The sequence below is a fragment of the Helianthus annuus genome, chromosome 15, assembly GCF_002127325.2.
Source record: "Helianthus annuus cultivar XRQ/B chromosome 15, HanXRQr2.0-SUNRISE, whole genome shotgun sequence".
In the NCBI taxonomy this organism is placed as follows: domain Eukaryota; kingdom Viridiplantae; phylum Streptophyta; class Magnoliopsida; order Asterales; family Asteraceae; genus Helianthus; species Helianthus annuus.
Genome location: NC_035447.2, coordinates 112538395 through 112558045, shown reverse-complemented (window position 1 = coordinate 112558045; position 19651 = coordinate 112538395). Strand labels below are relative to the sequence as shown.

Below are 19651 nucleotides of genomic sequence, written 5' to 3'. Positions count from 1 at the left end.
CTTTTTTTTTTGTTTTAGATGTAATGAGTAATCTTTTTATCTTTAATTTACTAGCTAAACAAAATCACCTAAGGTGGCATCATTTTTGTTGCTCCGTTTTTAAAATTTTGGGTCAAATAACTATATTTGGGAGAACATGTAGGAGGTTGTTGGTTACATGTTGTGACACCACACCAGATAAGGATGCACTATACACAATTGATACCAACTTACCAGTAAACACTTACGTTATTGATACAAACGGTAATGTACAAAAGTTGGAAACTTAAAGGTACAAAGTTTGGTCAAACTACTATTAGCTGATCACGCAAAATTTCCACCGGATAAGAAAGTTTGAGATACTTTATTTCACTAGTCACGCCTATCCGAGATAAACAACCCGCCCAAGACTAATCATCATTTCCTGTGACACATGCTTAAAAGACGTCAGATATTACACTGGTGAGTTTATGAATATACACAATTTACAATTCACATTATTTAATCATGACTTGTACCCGCCCATGTTATCATAACCCAACGTTACCACGTAACTTACATAATCATACAGTTAATGCCCACTACACCACAGGTGTAGTACCGACAAATCCCGCCGTAGCGGCACGTATAAGGGACCACAAATATCATGTGTATGTCATGCTCAGGTTATATACATGCGTACAACAGTCATGCCATATTATTACAGTTTAGGACAAGCATGTTCACATTTGAAAAGCATTCATAAAACTCACCTCTTGCTAGTAGCTAACCGTTGATACAATTGCTAGTATGATCAGGTACTATCTCAAGGTCCTGGCACAATTTACATAATCCTAAGTTATGTAATGGTACACCTAACTAGTCATTATCATGGTTGGATATCGGTTAACCCTACCTTGTTTAAGCATGGTTGATCAGTCCATGCCTAACTAAGGCTAGGCTACCCAATACCCGCCCCTGACAATAACCCTAGTACCTAAAAATAATACTAACAACTACCACTAATATATTATTACTAATAATAAAACTAATATAAACTACTAAAAATAAATAATAAATAACTAAACATAAACTTAAACGAGAGTATACCTCAAGACTATCTACGGCACGTTGATGTAGAGTTTCCCTACTCCTGCTCCTACTCGTGCTCCAAAAACGACTACTAACAACACCCAACGGGGTATCGTATACGCGGGATTCTCAATACTAGAGCGTTCCCGTTAAAATTTTGGTGTATCTAAAATCCTACAATTTAACTTCTATATATATGTGAAGCAAGCAGGCACTTCAATTCCTTTCTGGGCGATGTGGGACATTGACGTGCTTGCTAGCTAGCTTGACGTGCTAGCTAGCTAGCTTAGTTATATTAATTCAGCTGCTTCACTCGTTTTTCTTGTATAACTTTTAAAATATGACGTTTTATAAAACAACGAATATGTCATTAGAACGAGCATATTTTTATCTACGTTTTAACCTAAGTTTCATTAAAAATGGAGTAAGGTAAATAAAATAATATATTTAATTATTAATATTAAACGGTCTCTTATAATAGCCAGGGCTTGTACAGATGTCTCATATTTCAACTAAATATTTCAACTAACCATTTTACTCGTTACTTAGTCGTTCAACAATATATAAATTATAAATTTTAAATATAATTTTTATTGGTTCACAAAACAGGATGTTACAACTCTCCCCACCTTATAGAAATTTCGTCCGCGAAATTTAAGCAAAGAGATGTGGATATTTTTGTTTCATCTCGTCTTCTTTTTCCCATGTCTCTTCAGGTCCTCTCCTTGCATCCCATTTGTTTTTTTTTACTCGTACTAGAGGAAACTCCCTGTTTCTTAATTTCTTTATGCGTCGATCTATGATCTGAATGGGGCGCTCTGTGAAGTTCAACTTGTCATTGATCTGGATCTCCTGCCAGGGTATCTTAAGTGACTCGTCCGCTAGACACTTTCTTAAATTTGACACGTGAAACGTGTCATGAATTCCTTGTAATTCTGTTGGCAATTTTAACCTATATGCTACAGGACCAACTCTTTCGCTTATCTCAAATGGTCCAATATAGCGCGGACTTAGTTTTCCTTTCTTCCTGAAACGAATGATACCTTTCCAAGGCGAGACCTTAAGTAATACCTTGTCGCCAACTTGAAATTCTAAGGGTCTTCTTCGTCTGTCGGTATAACTTTTCTGTCTATCTCTAGCAGTCTTCATTCTTTCTCGGATTTGTATGATTTTATTGGTAGTTTCTTCAATAATTTCGGGTCCAGCTAATGGATTTCTACCAATCTCAGTCCAACAAACTGGGGTACGACACTTCCTTCCATATAGTGCTTTAAACGGAGCCGCCTTGATGCTTGCGTGATAACTATTATTGTATGCAAACTCTATTAGAGGTAAATGCTCATCCCAGTTTCCTCCAAAGTCTATCACACATGCCCTAAGCATGTCTTCCAGTGTTTGTATGGTTCTTTCACTTTGGCCATCTGTCTGTGGGTGATAAGCCGTACTTAAATTTACTTTTGTTCCCAATTCCTTTTGGAAGCTTTGCCAAAATCTGGACGTAAAACGGCTATATCTATCTGATATAATGGAGATAGGTACTCCATGACGGGTGACAATTTCTTTGACATAAATTCTTGCTAATTTATCCATTTTATAATCTTCTCGTATTGGCAAGAAATGAGCAGACTTAGTTAAACGATCTACTATAACCCAAATAGTATCGTGACCATTCTTAGTTCGTGGAAGTTTAGTAATGAAATCCATGGTTATCATCTCCCATTTCCATTCAGGGATCTCGGGTTGGATTAAACATCCTGCAGGCTTCTGATGTTCTGTTTTGACCTGTGAACACGTCATGCATTTTTCCACATATTCATTGATTGATTGCTTCATCCCTGGCCACCAATATTCATCTCGAATTTTCTTGTACATCTTCGTACTGCCAGGATGCATTGTATACTTTGATCTATGTGCTTCTTCCATCACCATATCCCTGAGTCCTCCCACAATAGGTATCCAAATCCTATTGTGGAGTCTTAGTATTCCATCTTCTCCTTTAACAAGTAGTTCTTGTTTTCCCACCATCCTTTCTTTGTTAATCTGCTCAACTTTCAGGGCATGTGTCTGTGCATCCTTAATTCGTTCTAGTAAACCTATTTTCACTTCAATTCTAGATGCACGTATTCTTAAAGGTTTAACTTTGTCCTTCCGACTAAGGGCATCTGCTACTACATTAGCTTTTCCTGGATGGTAACGAATTTCACAATCATAGTCATTCAACAACTCCATCCATCTCCTCTGTCTCATGTTCAACATCTTTTGCTCAAATATATACTTTAGGCTTTGGTGATCAGTGTAGATCACACACTTAGTTCCATATAAGTAATGCCTCCATATCTTGAGGGCAAATACTACTGCTCCGAGTTCTAGATCATGGGTGGTGTAGTTTCTTTCATGTATCTTTAACTGTCGAGATGCATAGGCGATAACTTTGCCTCTTTGCATCAACACACACCCTAGTCCATAATGAGAAGCATCACAATATACTACAAAATCTTCGGTACCCTCGGGTAATGCAAGTACTGGGGTACTGGATAACTTTGTTTTCAAAAGATTAAAAGCTTCTTCTTGTTGGCTGCCCCAGACAAATGGGGTATTTTTCTGAGTCAGTGTCGTTAGAGGCATCGCTATCTTAGAGAAATCTTGAATGAACCTGCTATAATACCCTGCTAGCCCTAGGAAACGTCGAATTTCTGTGGGATTTCTTGGTGCCTCCCAATTCTTAACTACTTCAATCTTTGTAGAGTCCACTTGTATGCCTTTTTCATTAACAACATGCCCTAAAAATTGGACTTCCCTAGTCCAGAATTCACACTTACTGAACTTGGCATAAAGTTTTTCTTCTTTTAGTAACTTAAGAATGGCACGGAGATGACCCTCGTGTGTTTCTCTACTCTTAGAGTAGATTAGGATATCATCTATGAAGACGATTACAAATTGATCCAAGTATGGTTTGCAGACTTGGTTCATAAGGTCCATGAAGGCAGCTGGTGCATTAGTGAGGCCGAAAGGCATCACTAGGAACTCGTAGTGACCATACCTTGTCCTAAAGGCAGTCTTGGGTATATCTTCTTCTCTAACCTTTAATTGATGATACCCAGATCTTAGGTCTATCTTCGAGAAGTAGCTTGCGCCTTGTAATTGATCAAAAAGATCATCGATTCTTGGGAGTGGGTATTGATTCTTTATAGTGATCTTATTCAGGTCTCTATAATCAATACACATCCTCATTGAGCCATCTTTCTTCTTGACAAAGAGAATCGGCGCTCCCCATGGTGACGTGCTAGGACGTATGAATCCTTTGTCCAGTAACCCATGGAGTTGGTTTCTCAACTCTTTCATTTCAGTCGGGGCAAGGCGGTACGGGGCTTTGACAATAGGGGTTGCTCCTGGGATCAAGTCAATTCTAAACTCAATTTGTCTGTCAGGTGGTAATCCGGGAAGATCTTCAGGGAATACTTCAGGGAATTCAGCCACTACTGCTACCTCTTCTAGTTTCTTTTCTTCCTTTGCCTCTAGTGCATATACTAGGTAAGCTAAATGACCCTTTTGAATACACTTGGATACTTTTATCATGGAAATAAAACTTAAGGGTTTACTAGGTCTTTCCCCATCAATTGTTACAGTTCCCCCTTTTGGGTCCTTAATTTGAATTTGCTTCTTATCACACAATATTTGAGCTTGGTGACTAGATAACCAATCCATTCCTATTACTACGTCGAACTCTCCAAGTTTCAGTGGTAGTAAGTCTATGGATATTGGGGTCTTACTAATCTGGATGGTACAATCCTTTACCACACTCACAATTTCTTCTTCCCTCCCATCTGCTAGTTCTACTATAAATGGCTTATCTAGCTTACAAGGAGTCTGATTAATCAAAACTCTAAAGTGCTCAGATATAAAACTTCTATCGGCACCAGTATCAAATAGTATTTTAGCATAAAAGTTGTTAAGGAGAAATGTACCTGTTATGACATCAGGGTTCCTACGAGCCTCTTCAGTATTCAGAACATAAGCTCTCCCTCTTGCTTTATTAGGTTCCTCATTCCTCTTAGGACAGCTATCACTATAGTGGCCCGTCTCTCCACATTTAAAACACTTACGTGGCTCTCTACAATCACGATAGTTGTGTCCAGGTTTCTTACAATTTCTACAGACTAACTGGTTACATGGACCGGAATGTCCTTTTCCACAAGTTGGGCACCTAGGTGGGGGTCCTCGTTGCCTCTTAAAATCTCTGTAATTGGGTTTCTTTTGTTCTTGGTAGTTTTCCCATTTCCTTTTCGGGATAGTTTCTGGGGTTTTCTTTTGTTGGATCTCAGTGGCGATAGTTGCCCCAGCCTCTACCGCATCATGATAGATAGTTGGTTTGGTAGACTTGATAAACGTGCGATATTCTGTGGGGAGTCCCCATAGGAATCTTCGAATACGATTTTCTTCAGGGTTCACCAAGTAAGACACTATTCGAGACATTTCATTGAATTTGGTGACATATTCCCGGTATGTCTTATTCCCGAGTTCAAGATGCAAAAATTCCTTTTCTATTCTGTCAGTTTCGCTTGGTGGACAGAAGTAATTTGTAAACAGTTCTGAAAACTCCTTCCAACTCAGGCGATATGCCAGATCATCACCTCTAGTTTGCTTTTGTATCCTCCACCAAAATAAGGCTTCGGATTTAAACAAATGAACAGCAAACCTAACTTTATTTCTTTGATGGCAATCACTGACGTCTAGAATGGCTTCTACCTCACTTAGCCATTCATGTGCCTCAATAGCACATTTCTTCCCGTCGAATGAAGGAGGATTACATGAAATGAAAGTCTTGTAATTACATTCTTTAGAGATTTCTGTTTCTATAGCTTTAGATACTTTCGTATCATCTACCTTCTTTTCCGGGCGAGGTTCTTCTCGTGGAGTTGGTGTAGGTGTAGGTGCAGTGCTTCCCTCAGATTGCCCTGATCGTTCTGTACTCTGACGTTCGCATCCCTGTGCGTTGGCAAGGATTTGCGCAACTCAGACGGCAATCCGATCGATCATGTCAACTCCTAAGTTTACAGGTTCGCTATGACGAGCAGGATTAACTGATGGTTAAGGTTGACGATTGTTGTTAACCGAAGGTTCTGCCGACATTTTCTATATTTTTCATGAAAAATACTACTTCAATATTCTATTTATTAATGAGCACTTAGAATAATTAATTCACATAATACAATATTTTTCAAATGTAACATGTTGAAAATATAAGTCTACTATGAACATTTTACTATAATTAAATTTATAAATTAATTAATCATAGTAAAGATTTTTAATATTGAAACTTAAAAGAATTAATGTTTAACTAAACATACTACTAACCTGCTCATGTGCTTTATGTGCGAGAGAAGGTTGTGTATGATTTGTATGAAGGAGGTTGGCATCTATTTATATTAACAATGAACTACGCTATTGGCCGCCTTCATTTTTTTTTTTACTCTATGATACTTGATTGAGAAGAAATATTACTTACTCAAATAATACACAAGTATCATTATATATATGCACTTCATGTATACAACATATACGTATTACATTTTATCTTTTAGATTTTATTATTATTATTATTATTATTATTATTATTATTATTATTATTATTACTATTATTTTCTCCTAACGAGTAAAGAAGACAAGATTTACGAGTAATTATTGTTAAGGGCAGTGTGTACAAAGTGGTAACGAAATGAGGATTTATAGGTTGTAATTATTACTATGGGTATTTTCTAATGACTCTATATCCTTAGTAAGTTCATACCCGGATATATCTATTATTTGTATTTCAAAGTCAACCAGAGCATCCTAAAAATTACTTAAGCTGGTGTGTTCTCTTAGGTTGAAGCCTAGGTATCCATACCAAATACCTAATTCGCTAAAACCTTTGGATCTGATACCAACTGTGACACCACACCCAGATAAGGATGCACCATACACAATTGATACCAACTTACCAGTAAACACTTACGTTATTGATACAAACGGTAATGTACAAAAGTTGGAAACTTAAAGGTACAAAGTTTGGTCAAACTACTATTAGCTAATCACGCAAAATTTCCACCGGATAAGAAAGTTTGAGATACTTTATTTCACTAGTCACGCCTATCCGAGATAAACAACCCGCCCAAGACTAATCATCATTTCCTGTGACACATGCTTAAAAGACGTCAGATATTACACTGGTGAGTTTATGAATATACACAATTTACAATTCACATTATTTAATCATGACTTGTACCCACCCATGTTATCATAACCCAACGTTACCACGTAACTTACATAATCATACAGTTAATTCCCACTACACCACAGGTGTAGTACCGACAAATCCCGCCGTAGCGGCACGTATAAGGGACCACAAATATCATGTGTATGTCATGCTCAGGTTATATACATGCGTACAACAGTCATGCCATATTATTACAGTTTAGGACAAGCATGTTCACATTTGAAAAGCATTCATAAAACTCACCTCTTGCTAGTAGCTAACCGTTGATACAATTGCTAGTATGATCAGGTACTATCTTAAGGTCCTGACACAATTTACATAATCCTAAGTTATGTAATGGTACACCTAACTAGTCATTATCATGGTTGGATATTGGTTAACCCTACCTTGTTTAAGCATGGTTGATCAGTCCATGCCTAACTAAGGCTAGGCTACCCAATACCCGCCCCTGACAATAACCCTAGTACCTAAAAATAATACTAACACTACTACCACTAATATATTATTACTAATAATAAAACTAATATAAACTACTAAAAATAAATAATAAATAACTAAACATAAACTTAAACGAGAGTATACCTCAAGACTATCTACGAGACGTTGATGTAGAGTTTCCCTACTCCTGCTTCTACTTGTGCTCCAAAAACGACTACTAACAACACCCAAGGGGATATCGTATACGCGGGATTCTCAATACTAGAGTGTTCCCGTTAAAATTTTGGTGTATCTAAAATCCTACAATTTAACTCCTATATATATGTGAAGCAAGCAGGCACCTCAATTTCTTTTGGTCGATGCATTGACGTGCTTGCTAGCTAGCTTGACGTGCTAGCTAGCTAGCTTAGTTATATTAATTCAGCTGTTTCACTCGTTTTTCTTGTATAACTTTTAAAATATGACGTTTTATAAAACGACGAATATGTCATTAGAACGAGCATATTTTTATCTACGTTTTAACCTAAGTTTCATTAAAAACGGAGTAAGGTAAATAAAATAATATATTTAATTATTAATATCAAACGGTCTCTTATAATAGCCAGGGATTGTACAGATGTCTCATATTTCAACTAAATATTTCAACTAACCATTTTACTCGTTACTTAGTCGTTCAACAATATATGAATTATAAATTTTAAATATAATTTTTATTGGTTCACAAAACAGGATGTTACACATGTTGAACACTGTTTTGTTTTGCTTCCAAACCATTAACCGCCAATACTTTCTTTTGCACAGATAGAGCCATTCTCAGAAGAAAAACGAAATAGTAAAACAAATGGCTAAAGAACAAACTTTTTGGCATCAATTTTGGATTTTAAGCTTTGTTGAATGGTTTCAGTCACTAGTCACTGGTATATAACCAACAGCCATGCACATGTTGCACTTTGTTATTGTAGGCTGGGTAGAAAATTTAGAAAACTACTATTTATGTAAATATAACCTTCTTCTAAGAAATTTAAACAACACCGGTATATGACCATTTTGTTTATTTGTTTATTTTCCTAAAACATGTCAATCAGTATAAGAATTGCAATGACTTTGCCGTCCAGATAACGATTGCGCAAGGACATCTTTATGTTTTCACAATTTTACGCCCCGCAACACGGGGTCCTCCTACTAGTTTATATCAGTTAATGAAGGTACCCTGCCATTCTAGTAAATTTTTCCTATGATGTTAATATGTGTATTCATAAATCACTAAAATCTGATGAAGGTAAATTTATAGCAAGTGTTGTACTTCATTCATTCTTTATTTGTTGTGTTTAATTGTGAGAAGCATGTATAATCAAACAGTTATATGAAGTATGATTTTTATAAAAACGATATTAAAGTTAGATTTAAGGAAGTAAATGAAAAACTAAAGTAGGGTTGCAAATAAAATGGCTTTTTAGTTAGATCAAAATGATATTTAGAAAGAAAAAACTCAAAATATCTTTTTGTACGACATGTATTGAAATTGTTATACCCAGTGGCGGACCCAGGATTTTTTTCCTGGGGGTGCGGAAATTTTTTAAAGATTTTAGACCCCTAACTATATAAAAAAATCGGTTCATAGCGGGTCGGGTCGGGTCGGGTGATGTAAAACAAGTAAAAACAAACGAACAAAGTTTAATGGCGGGTCGAATCAGATCAGGTCGGGTCCATTTCAATTCTCAAACAATCAAACCCTAGTTCCTCACTTCCTATCACATTAACAAACAAAAAAACATCAAAGTTCAAACCATCCCTACTTTTATTTCTCTTAATCATTCAATAAAAAAACAAAAAAAACTTATCTATAACATACCTTGGTCTTTAATTTGAATAATCCGGCGAAAAAAAAGTGGTTCAACCCATTTCCTCTTGAGAAATCGCGGCATAACTTCCCTACTCATTGTTCATTCCTAATCATATCACATACAAAATAAACAAGGATCTTCAAGTGTTCAACCATAGCCCATGTTCCGTAATTTTCAATTTAAAATTTTGAATTTCAAGCCCTAGTAATTATTATTTGCCAACAAACAATCATATAATCAACAAACATGTTTGCCAAGTGAGGCAGAGGGAGGGCGGGAGTCGCTGGCAAGTGGCAGCGATTTAGGTTTTTTTTTAATTACGTGGACTGGTTTGTTTAACAAAACTAGTAGTTGGGTTGGGCTTGAATGGGTATTAAGTTATTGGGCTTGATGGATTGAATTTAAGTTTTATTAAAGGGGTTAGTAGGCTAACTTGTTTACATAATTTGATCAGGTTTCAATCTGTGTTCACAATTTTTTTACATAAATTCCTAACATTTTTTTCTAAGGGGTGCAGTCGGAATTTTTCAAGGGGTGCGGACGAAAATTTCCAAGGGGTGCGGTCTGGATTTTTCGCGAAAAATACCACTAAAGTTTTTTTTTTCAAGGGGTGCGGCCGCCCACCCACCCTATAACTTGGGTCCGCCCCTGGTTATACCTTCAATCATTTATGAGGGATCATGCTATATGGGATTTACTGAGTATCATGATGATGATATTGGTGATTTATTTGATTGAGAATAATATTTATATCAGTTAATGAAGGTACCCTGCCATTCTAGTAAATTTTTCCTATGATGTTAATATGTGTATTCATAAATCACTAAAATCTGATGAAGGTAAATTTATAATAAGTGTTGTACTTCATTCATTCTTTATTTGTTGTGTTTAATTGTGAGAAGCATGTGTAATCAAACATTTATATGAAGTATGATTTTTATAAAAACGATATTAAAGTTGGATTTAAGGAAGTAAATTAAAAACTAAAGTAGGGTTGCAAGTGGCTTTTTAGTTAGATCAAAATAATATTTAGAAAGAAAAAAAATCAAAATATCTTTCTGTATGACACGTATTGAAATTTTTATACCTTCAATCATTTATGAGGGATCATGCCAAATATTGTCAAGTGAATTATCTAATAATAGGGGGCACGGTGGGCCTGTATTGTTCTCAAGTATGACTCTGGCGAAGACCCACACGTCTTTATTGGTGTAACTTTTTTGATTTTTCAGAAACAACGTGAGCCTAAAATAGAATTAATATTTACACGTGAAGAAATAAGATGTCTGAAATAATACGAAGATTCAAGTTATGCAAGTCTAACTGCTAAAAGTTACCATCTAAATATGGGCAAGGTTATACAGTTTTAGCATCCCATTAGAAATGTTAGACGATTAGTAGAGAATTGTATGGATCATATAAACATTTGTACATTTTGTTTGATGTCTTGAATTTAAATAAATAAGGCGTTTGCCTTACTTTTTTGTTCTATCATATTAAACTAGTGAATCAGTTCGTATTTGAAATGGTCAAATCTGCCCATATTCGACATTCTCTATTTGAAACAGTCAAACCTGCCCATATGTGTGCGTGCCTAATGAGAACTCCATTTATGTATGAGATTTTGAGGAACTCTAGTTATTTTAATTTAATTATAATTAGTGAATTTTCCTCGCGCTTCACTGCGGGATTTGATTGGTATTAGTTCGGTTCATTATGGTATCGGAACTCGCTATAATAATCAAAAAAGAAAATCTTACATCAATCGAAAATAATGAAAATGAATATTGATATTGATACCAGTGTTGTTCGATTGATATTGGTTCAGTATGTTTGCATTCTTTGTTTATTTTATTCAACATTGCGATATAAATTTTATTGAAAACAAATACTATGTTGCTATCTTACCAAATCGAATTGTAACCGACTAAACAACAATCTATATCAGTACTGATATTTATTTTTATTGTTATTGTTATTGTTCTTGCTTTCAATAAACTGACATTGTGTTGCTAACATACCGTACCGAATCGAAAAAACGCTGATATCGCTAGATATCACTACTTGGATTCATTTTTATGGTTTCAAATTTGATAATGGATAGTGTGCCGCTACCGTAGTGAATCAAACCGAACCCGACCGAACAACATCAGTTTGGGTACCGGTATTTATTTTTATTTTTGTTATTTTTTTCTTTCAATAAGACGACACCGTATCGCTACCATACCGTTACTTCATTATTTGTATATGTATGTTAGCTAATTACCTAATTAAGCAATGAGGATGTATATAATCTTTTGATTCATTATAAAAGGAAACCAAAATCACATTATGTATTAGTATTTCCGAAAAAAAACACATTATTAGTATTACATAATTAATTACTAATCATATTATGTGTTTTGGTCAAAAATCACACAAGGATAATGCAACCAAATCTGATTTTGTGAGGTATGATGCTTGGCTAATTGTATGAACGACAAGTATATGAAATCAACGATGAACACCGAGATTTATACGAGGAAAAAGACCTTGATCTTTAGAAGATCTCCGGCATAAAAAACCTCATGTGATGGAAACTACCGATCACCAAATATATTGGAAAAACAATAATGATCCTTGTACAACTTCGGAAGAAAACAAGCTCAATACATTGAATTGCTAGTGTAAATGTGTGTTTTTGCTAAGTGTTTGCAGAGAATTCGAGTGTTATGTGTTTTTTTCTGTGATGTGTACGACTTATGCCTTAAATGAGCTTGTTTCCCATTAAAAAGATAAGAAATATCAATTAACAAACTTTCCTAAAAAGGTGGAAATGACCCATGTTCTCCAAAAACGGTTATATTTCATCAAGCATGTGCCATATGAACGAATATTCCCCGAAATTCCAGCTAAGAATGAGTCCACTACGTCCATTACCTGTGTATAAACATTAAAAACGTGACAATTGTTAGAAATCATAAGTTCTGTTAAGGACCTTGTGATCCTCAGACTCTGGATCCTCAGACTGCCTGCATCATCCATTAAGGATCCGTGATCCATGCCCAGTCTCAGGATAGATGATCCTTAGCATAAAATTCATGCCCTAAAAATTGCCCCCAATATGGCAGTTGTGATAAAGATTCACAGCTGTCATATTTCCGTTAGAAGCGGACTAGCCGTTGCTGCTAGTATCTAGTCGTTACACTGCCTGTCATCACTGATAAGACCTGCTATAATGACCATTCCAAAATATATAGAGTTAGAGATAACTCCTCAAGTGTCTTTACAGATAAGAAGATCCTTCTGTTTGTGGAGAATGAATCCTTCTACATAGTTCGTTATTAACCTTCCTGCACTTTAATTTCTGCATAGACACTTTAAGTGTTAGATAGCCTTATCCGGCCTGGGTGGATGGTCCACGGTTTTGCTGGTGAAATCCAGGCCAGATAATTTGATACATATTGAATGGGTAATAACATTAAACCTTTTTAGCTACATTTGTTGTTGTTTCTTCCCTTTTTATTTTTCATGTATTCTTTCTATTTTCAAAGATATCATCGCCAAACAACTGGAAAGTTATTGGAAATCTGATGATAATGTTAAACTTTTAACAGAAAACTTGAAGTGTTCATATAAATGTGGATCAATGATCCTCAACCAAAAAGGATAAGAGACAACTTGCAGCTTAGAAAACGTTAGAATATAACATACCAGAGAATCCAAGTTAGGATTCTATATCCTTGTAAACTAATACTGAATAAAATGTGTGAAAAGTAAAGTTTCCAGGATCCTTATTGTCAGAACTTGTATAACTTTAGAGCTCCAAGATCCTGTAAGAAAAACAAACTTGGGACCAAGCCAAATAATTGGGAATGAACCCATAATAACTGGGGACAAGCCTAAATAAACTGGGGACAAGCCCAACAAACTGGGGACAAGCCCAAATAAACTGGGGACAAGCCCAGCAAACTGGGGACAAGCCCAAATAAACTGGGGACAAGCCCAAATAAACCGGGGACAAGCCCAACAAACTGGGGACAAGCCTAAATAAACTGGGGACAAACCCAACAAACTGGGGACAAGCCCAAATAACTGGGGACAAGCCCAAATAAATTGGTGTAAACTGGAGTATGGCCCAAACTGGCGACTATCCAAACGTGAGCGACATGAAAATGCCGAAACCTTAGCTAACGTGAAAACGTTAGAAACCTTAGGAACGGATGTATGGTACGTCTACCATTATAAGTAGGATCCTGAATACAGCAAGTACAATGAAATTGTCAGCCCCTAAAGCGCGTACTGGTCGCATTGCCTTGAACTGCACCAGGATCATCGTGCGCTATTGGCGAAACTGGGGACATGCCCAAAACTGGGGACAAGCCCAAAACTGGGGACAAGCCCAAATAACTAGGGATAAGCCCAACAAACTGGGGACAAGCCTAAATAAACTGGGACAAGCCCATAGACTTTGGAGAGTTGGCCAACCACTTTGATCTTCTGTAAAATGATAACAACTCTGCAAAAGCTTAAACTTTGTGAAAATAGATGTTAACTGATTAACATCTTTGACTTATGATAAGTAATAAGAATAAAATGAATGAAAATGAAAGTAATGTGTTACCAAATGTAGAATCATATATCCTTTGAGGATCCCGGATCCTTAATCAGAATACTGGTATCGCTGAGGATCCCTGATCCTTCTTACTTAAAGTATTTTTTGAGATGAACAGCATTCCAAGTTCTTGGTAGGAGATCACCATCCATTGTCAGTAAATGATATGCCCCCTTTCCAGATTCAGCTTCAATTAGATAGGGGCCTTCCCACTTTGGTGCTAGCTTGCCATCAGAAAGATTCATGGTATTTTGGAATACCATGTCACCAACTTAAAATTTTCTAACCCTGACATTCTTATTGTAAGCTCCAGCTACTCTTTGTTGATAATTGGCCATCTTTTCTCTGACTTTGAGCAAAAGCTTCTGCTTAGGATGCAGATGTTATGCTGGTTGGTGTAGAATATTACTGTGTCTTTGACAAGCATCACACTTCTTTGCATATTCCACAGCATACTTCTTCATTGTAGGCTAATAATATCATGTTATGAGGATCCTTGAGAACAGTGCTCTGCCCCCAGTGTGATTTCCACAATCTCCTTTATGAAAATCCTTCAGCACTTCTTGGATTTTTGGATCCTTGATGCACCCTAGATATAGACCTGCAAGAGATCGTTTATATAACATGTTATTTAATATTGTAAATTGAGATACCTTGACTTTGAAAGCTCTAGGATTTCCTCCTGTAGGAATCTTTCCATGTTGTATATATCTCATGATTGGAAGGATCTAGGAAACTGAATTTGACTGTGCACCATCACTAGGTATGATTGCAGAATCATCTACTATCTCCATAGCTGTGTGATCCTCAATTGCAGGAGTTAAAACATGGATAATGAGTATTTTCACATCCTCTGGAATCTTCAGTGATGATCCAAGATTAGCTAGAGCATCAGCTTCTACATTTTCTTCCCTGGGTACCTGTGATAGATTGAAAAAAGCAAAAGAATCTGCCAGTTTCCTGACTATTTCTAAGTACTTGATTAGTTTTTCACCTTTGACAGTGTAAGAACGTTATAATGATTAGTAATTAATAGAGAATCTACATATACTTGAAGATACCTGATCCTCATATTGTTAGCTAATTGCAAACCTGCTATCAAGGCCACATATTCAGCCTCATTATTAGTGGTTTGGAATTCACATGCAATGGATTGGGGTATAATGCCCCCCTGTGGCGATTTTAGTAGTGTGCTTTGTCCAGTTCCTTTAACATTTGAAGCTCCATCCGTGAAGAGTGTCCAAGGATCCTTGGTCTTCTCAAGTTGTTGAACTTCTAATTCAGCTTCCCTTTGTAGATCACTACTGAAATCAGCCACAAAGTCAGCTAAAGCTTGGGACTTGAAGACAGTTCTAGGTTCATACTTAATGCTTGACTATCCACTTTGCCATTCTACCTGCCATTTCAGTTTTCCTGGGAACATTCTTAATAGGAAAGTTAGCTTTCACAATAATAGTGTGAGTTTCGAAATAATGTCTATGTTTAGCGAAAGCCATAATTAAATCAAGAATTAAATTCTCTAAATGAGAATACCTGGCCTCAGCATCAAGTAGACTTTTACTTACATATTATACCGGATGTTGAGAGCCTTCATGATCCTTAACTAGGATCACACTTACTACTTTAGTTGAAATAGCTAAGTATAAGGATAACGATTCTCCATTTTCTGGTTTCATCAGGGCTAGTGCTGCCTTGAGCAATTTGTCTACCTCTTCTTGGATAATGGCATTTCTTTCAGGTGCAAATTTCCTCTTTTTTTGGTGTATTGGCTTGAAAGACCTGTCAATACCAAGTTTGTGAGTAATAACATCCTTAGATATACCTGTCGAGTCTTCATGTTTCCAAGCAAAGGTAGACTTTCTTCTTTTCAAGAAGGATATTAAATCCTGCTCAATACTGTCTAAGATCCCGGATCCTATAAAAATTTTGGATTCAGGATCCTCTGGGTTCAACAGAATATCCTTGACGTCTTGCTCTCTTGCCTCCATGACGTTTTGCTCCTTGGAGGCTGGCTTCATTGAAGAAGTGTAACAGTTCTTTGCCTCCTACTGATCACTTTCTATCTTCACCACATCCCATAGAGTTGGGAGCTTGACACATTGATGATATGTTGCGGGGGACTGCCTTCATATCGTGTATCCATGGGCTGCCAAGGATAACATTACAGTAGGATAAGCAATCTATGACATAAAATTTTTGAAAAGAATTAACTCCCTCTATGTAAATAGGAAGTTTGATGTCCCCCAATGTAATCTTTGTCTCCCTACTGAATCCCACAAGGACAGATGATCTTGGGACAATATCAGATTCAAGGATGTTCATTCTTTTGAGGACATCCAACTGGATTATGTTCACTGAGCTTCCCCCATCAATGAGAATCCTGCGAACAAAATGGTTAGACATAAATAATGTAATAACCAAACTGTCATGATGAGGATCCTGTATGTCTACACGGTCATCCCCATCAAAGGATATGACTTTTTCCTGGGTAAGAATGGAAGTTCGAACAGGTTTGTCCCCGTTCTCCATCTTTGTTTCCTTTTCATGTCTTTTAGCTGCTGAGAACCTCCGGAGATGAAATGGATGATTTGAGCATCAGCTGGTGGAGGAGGAGCTTTTTCAGGAACTTTCTCAGAATCCTTGATCCTTGACTTTTTCTTTCCAAGCAATTCCTTCAAGTATCCTTTGCTCAAAAGATAACCTATCTCCTTCCTTAATGCTATGCACTCATCTGTGAGATGACCAGAATCCCCATGGTAAGCACACCATTTCGATTCGTCTTTGGTGGCAGACGGTTTGTCATTCTTCCTTGGCCACCTAACCTCTAAACTCTGCATAGAAAGGATTAGTTCATTATTATCAGTAGAAAAACAATATTCAGAAATAGGAGGATAATCCTCATCATCTTCCTCTTGTTCCACAGCATGCACATTCTGATTGTCATGCTTGGTGTATTGCTTGGATCAGTTATTCTTGAAATAGGATCCTTATTTGTCTTGCTTTGAGGATCCTGACAACCTATCCTGGATCCTTTTTGACATCTTCTAAATGGATGAACCTAAGGGACATGTTCCTTACCTCGTCTAGGTTCCTGCAAGGGGTCATGACAAGATCATCATAAAACATTGAATCCCTAAGTAAACCCATTTTAAAGGCTTCTACAGCCGTGGCAATATCCAGGTTAGGAATGTCTAAGGATTCTTTACTAAAGTTAGTGATATAATCTCTAAGTGATTCATTTTGACCTTGAGTTACCCTATATAGATCACTAGTTAAACGTTCAAATTTTCTACTACATGAAAATTGACTGTTAAACAGATTAACTAGATTAGCAAATGGAGAAATAGAGTAAGGGGGAAGACTTAGCAGCCAATTAAGAGCAGATCCTGTGAGTGTGGATCCAAAACCCATGCATAGACATGCTTCTTTTAACCTCTCAGGAATGGGATTGATCTCCATTCTTTCCCTTGTGACTTCCATCTGGAATTTCATGAATGGGCTTAACCACTCCTGGAAAGCTGGATATCATATCTTTGAGTTTCTGCAATTCCTTAGCCATAGCTTGGTTGATTCCTGTATCCTGCACGAAGCCATGGTTAGCATTATAAGAAGTATTCAAAGTGTTACCTCCTAATGGATTCAAGGTTGGAATTCCAGATGTGAATCCATATTGAGGGGATTCTGGTATAACTGAGGGACCAGAAGAAGCAATAGTCTGCATCGGTATGAAGTCTCCTAGATGAACATCTGAACTTCCGGGTTGCACACTCCTTAAGTATCCTTGATCCTGGAAGATGTTGGATCCTTGATGTGCTGTGAATGAAGGTCTTGGAGGATAATCCATGGATCCGGAAACCTGAGATGAGGATCCTTGAACCTGGAAGGAGGATCCTTGAACCTGAGAGGATCCTTGTACCTGAGAGGATCCTTGAACCTGAGAGGATCCTTGAACCTGAGAGGATCCTTGAACCTGAGAGGATCCTGAAGGCTGGAAAGAGGATCCTTGAGCCTGAGACATTGCCGATGATCCAGAACGCATTCCTGTTGATCCACCCTGGTATTGGACATCTGGAGCTGCGAAGTGCCGGGAAGTTATGACCGGAGTGTCGAAATTCAGCGACCTCAGCATCAAAGGGGAGTGATCCTCTGCTGATTTTATCAATTTCGCGAAGGATCCTGCCATTAGTTTGGTCCTGTTATTGCATGTATTCTCTCATCTGCAAAATCAAAGCATAAAGATCACTGTTAGTAAGTGTAGAGGAAGAAACAACAGTTGGTTTTGTGAAAACGGGGGTTGTCTTCTTCGGAGCATTCTCAGCATTCTTCTGGAATGTAGGGATAAGATGATGCAACGGTGGAATGCCCTGTGATGAGGTAACCGCCGACATGGAACTTGAAGAAGTTTTTCCTTGAGAAGCCATGTGGTTGAAGGTGATGAACCGAAATGACCGAAATGAACAAAATTTCTCATAAATGAAGCACCAATTGCCCCATGGTGGGCGCCAAACTGTTTTGGTCAAAAATCACACAAGGATAATGCAACCAAATCTGATTTTGTGAGGTATGATGCTTGGTTAATTGTATGAATGACAAGTATATGAAATCAACGATGAACACCGAGATTTATACGAGGAAAAAGCCCTTGATCTTTAGAAGATCTCCGGTATAAAAAACCTCGGGTGATAGAAACTACCGATCACCAAATGTATTGGAAAAACAATAATGATCCTTGTACAATTTCGGAAGAAAACAAGCTCAATACATTGAATTGCTAGTGTAAGTGTGTGTTTTTGCTAAGTGTTTGCAGAGAATTCGAGTGTTATGTGTTTTTTCTGTGGTGTGTACGACTTATGCCTCAAACGAGCTTGTTTCCCCTTAAAAAGATAAGAAATATCAGTTAACAAACTTTCCTAAAAAGGTGTAAATGGCCCATGTTCTCCAAAATCGGTTATATTTCATCAAGCATGTGCCATATGAACGAATATTCTCCGAAATTCCAGCTAAGAATGAGTCCACTACGTCCATTACCTATGTATAAACATTAAAAACATGACAATTGTTAGAAATCATAAGTTCTGTTAAGGATCCTGTGATCCTTAGACTCTGGATCCTCAGACTCCCTGCATCATCCATTAAGGATCCGTGATCCATGCCCAGTCTCAGGATAGATGATCCTTAGCATAAAATTCATGCCCTAACATTATGTACTAATATTTACTTAGCCAACATATAGTTTTTGTGTGGGTGGGGATGCCCCACTTTCCCCAACTGCCATTGAAAGGCGTTTTCCATCTATTTGTTTTCTTTACAAGTATTGCTTCCTCCAATAATAATAATAGAAAAATTCAACATTTTTTACTGTTCATCAAGCCTTCAAATTCGTATGTATAATTAATCAATGGTTATAATCAACTAACGTCATTAGGCTATAGGGTGTGGTCATGACCTTCATGACCACCATGACCCTCT

At 37.0% G+C, this 19651-nt stretch overlaps 1 protein-coding gene across 1 annotated transcript; it reads right to left on the bottom strand.

Moving 5' to 3' along the window:
- Positions 1-1704: 1704 nt before the first annotated feature.
- Positions 1705-18026, bottom strand: LOC118487512. The gene is made up of 9 exons (XM_035984419.1): positions 17810-18026; positions 17688-17755; positions 16949-17013; positions 15892-15961; positions 14920-15102; positions 4426-6036; positions 3927-4245; positions 3397-3677; positions 1705-3324 (listed from the first exon to the last, which is right to left on the bottom strand). The coding sequence occupies exons 1-9, from the start codon at positions 18024-18026 to the stop codon at positions 1705-1707; spliced, it is 4434 nt and encodes a 1477-aa protein (XP_035840312.1).
- Positions 18027-19651: the final 1625 nt, after the last annotated feature.

Excerpts from the sequence above, each read along its gene's own strand:
- LOC118487512 (XM_035984419.1), bottom strand. The coding sequence starts at position 18,026 with ATGGATTATCCTCCAAGACCTTCATTCACAGCACATCAAGGATCCAAC. Across the intron at positions 15,962-16,948 it reads ACCAAAGACGAATCGAAATG|GTCTTTCAAGCCAATACACC; the intron begins GTGTGCTTACCA and ends TGGTATTGACAG. Across the intron at positions 15,103-15,891 it reads ATGCCATTATCCAAGAAGAG|GTACCCAGGGAAGAAAATGT; the intron begins GTAGACAAATTG and ends AATCTATCACAG.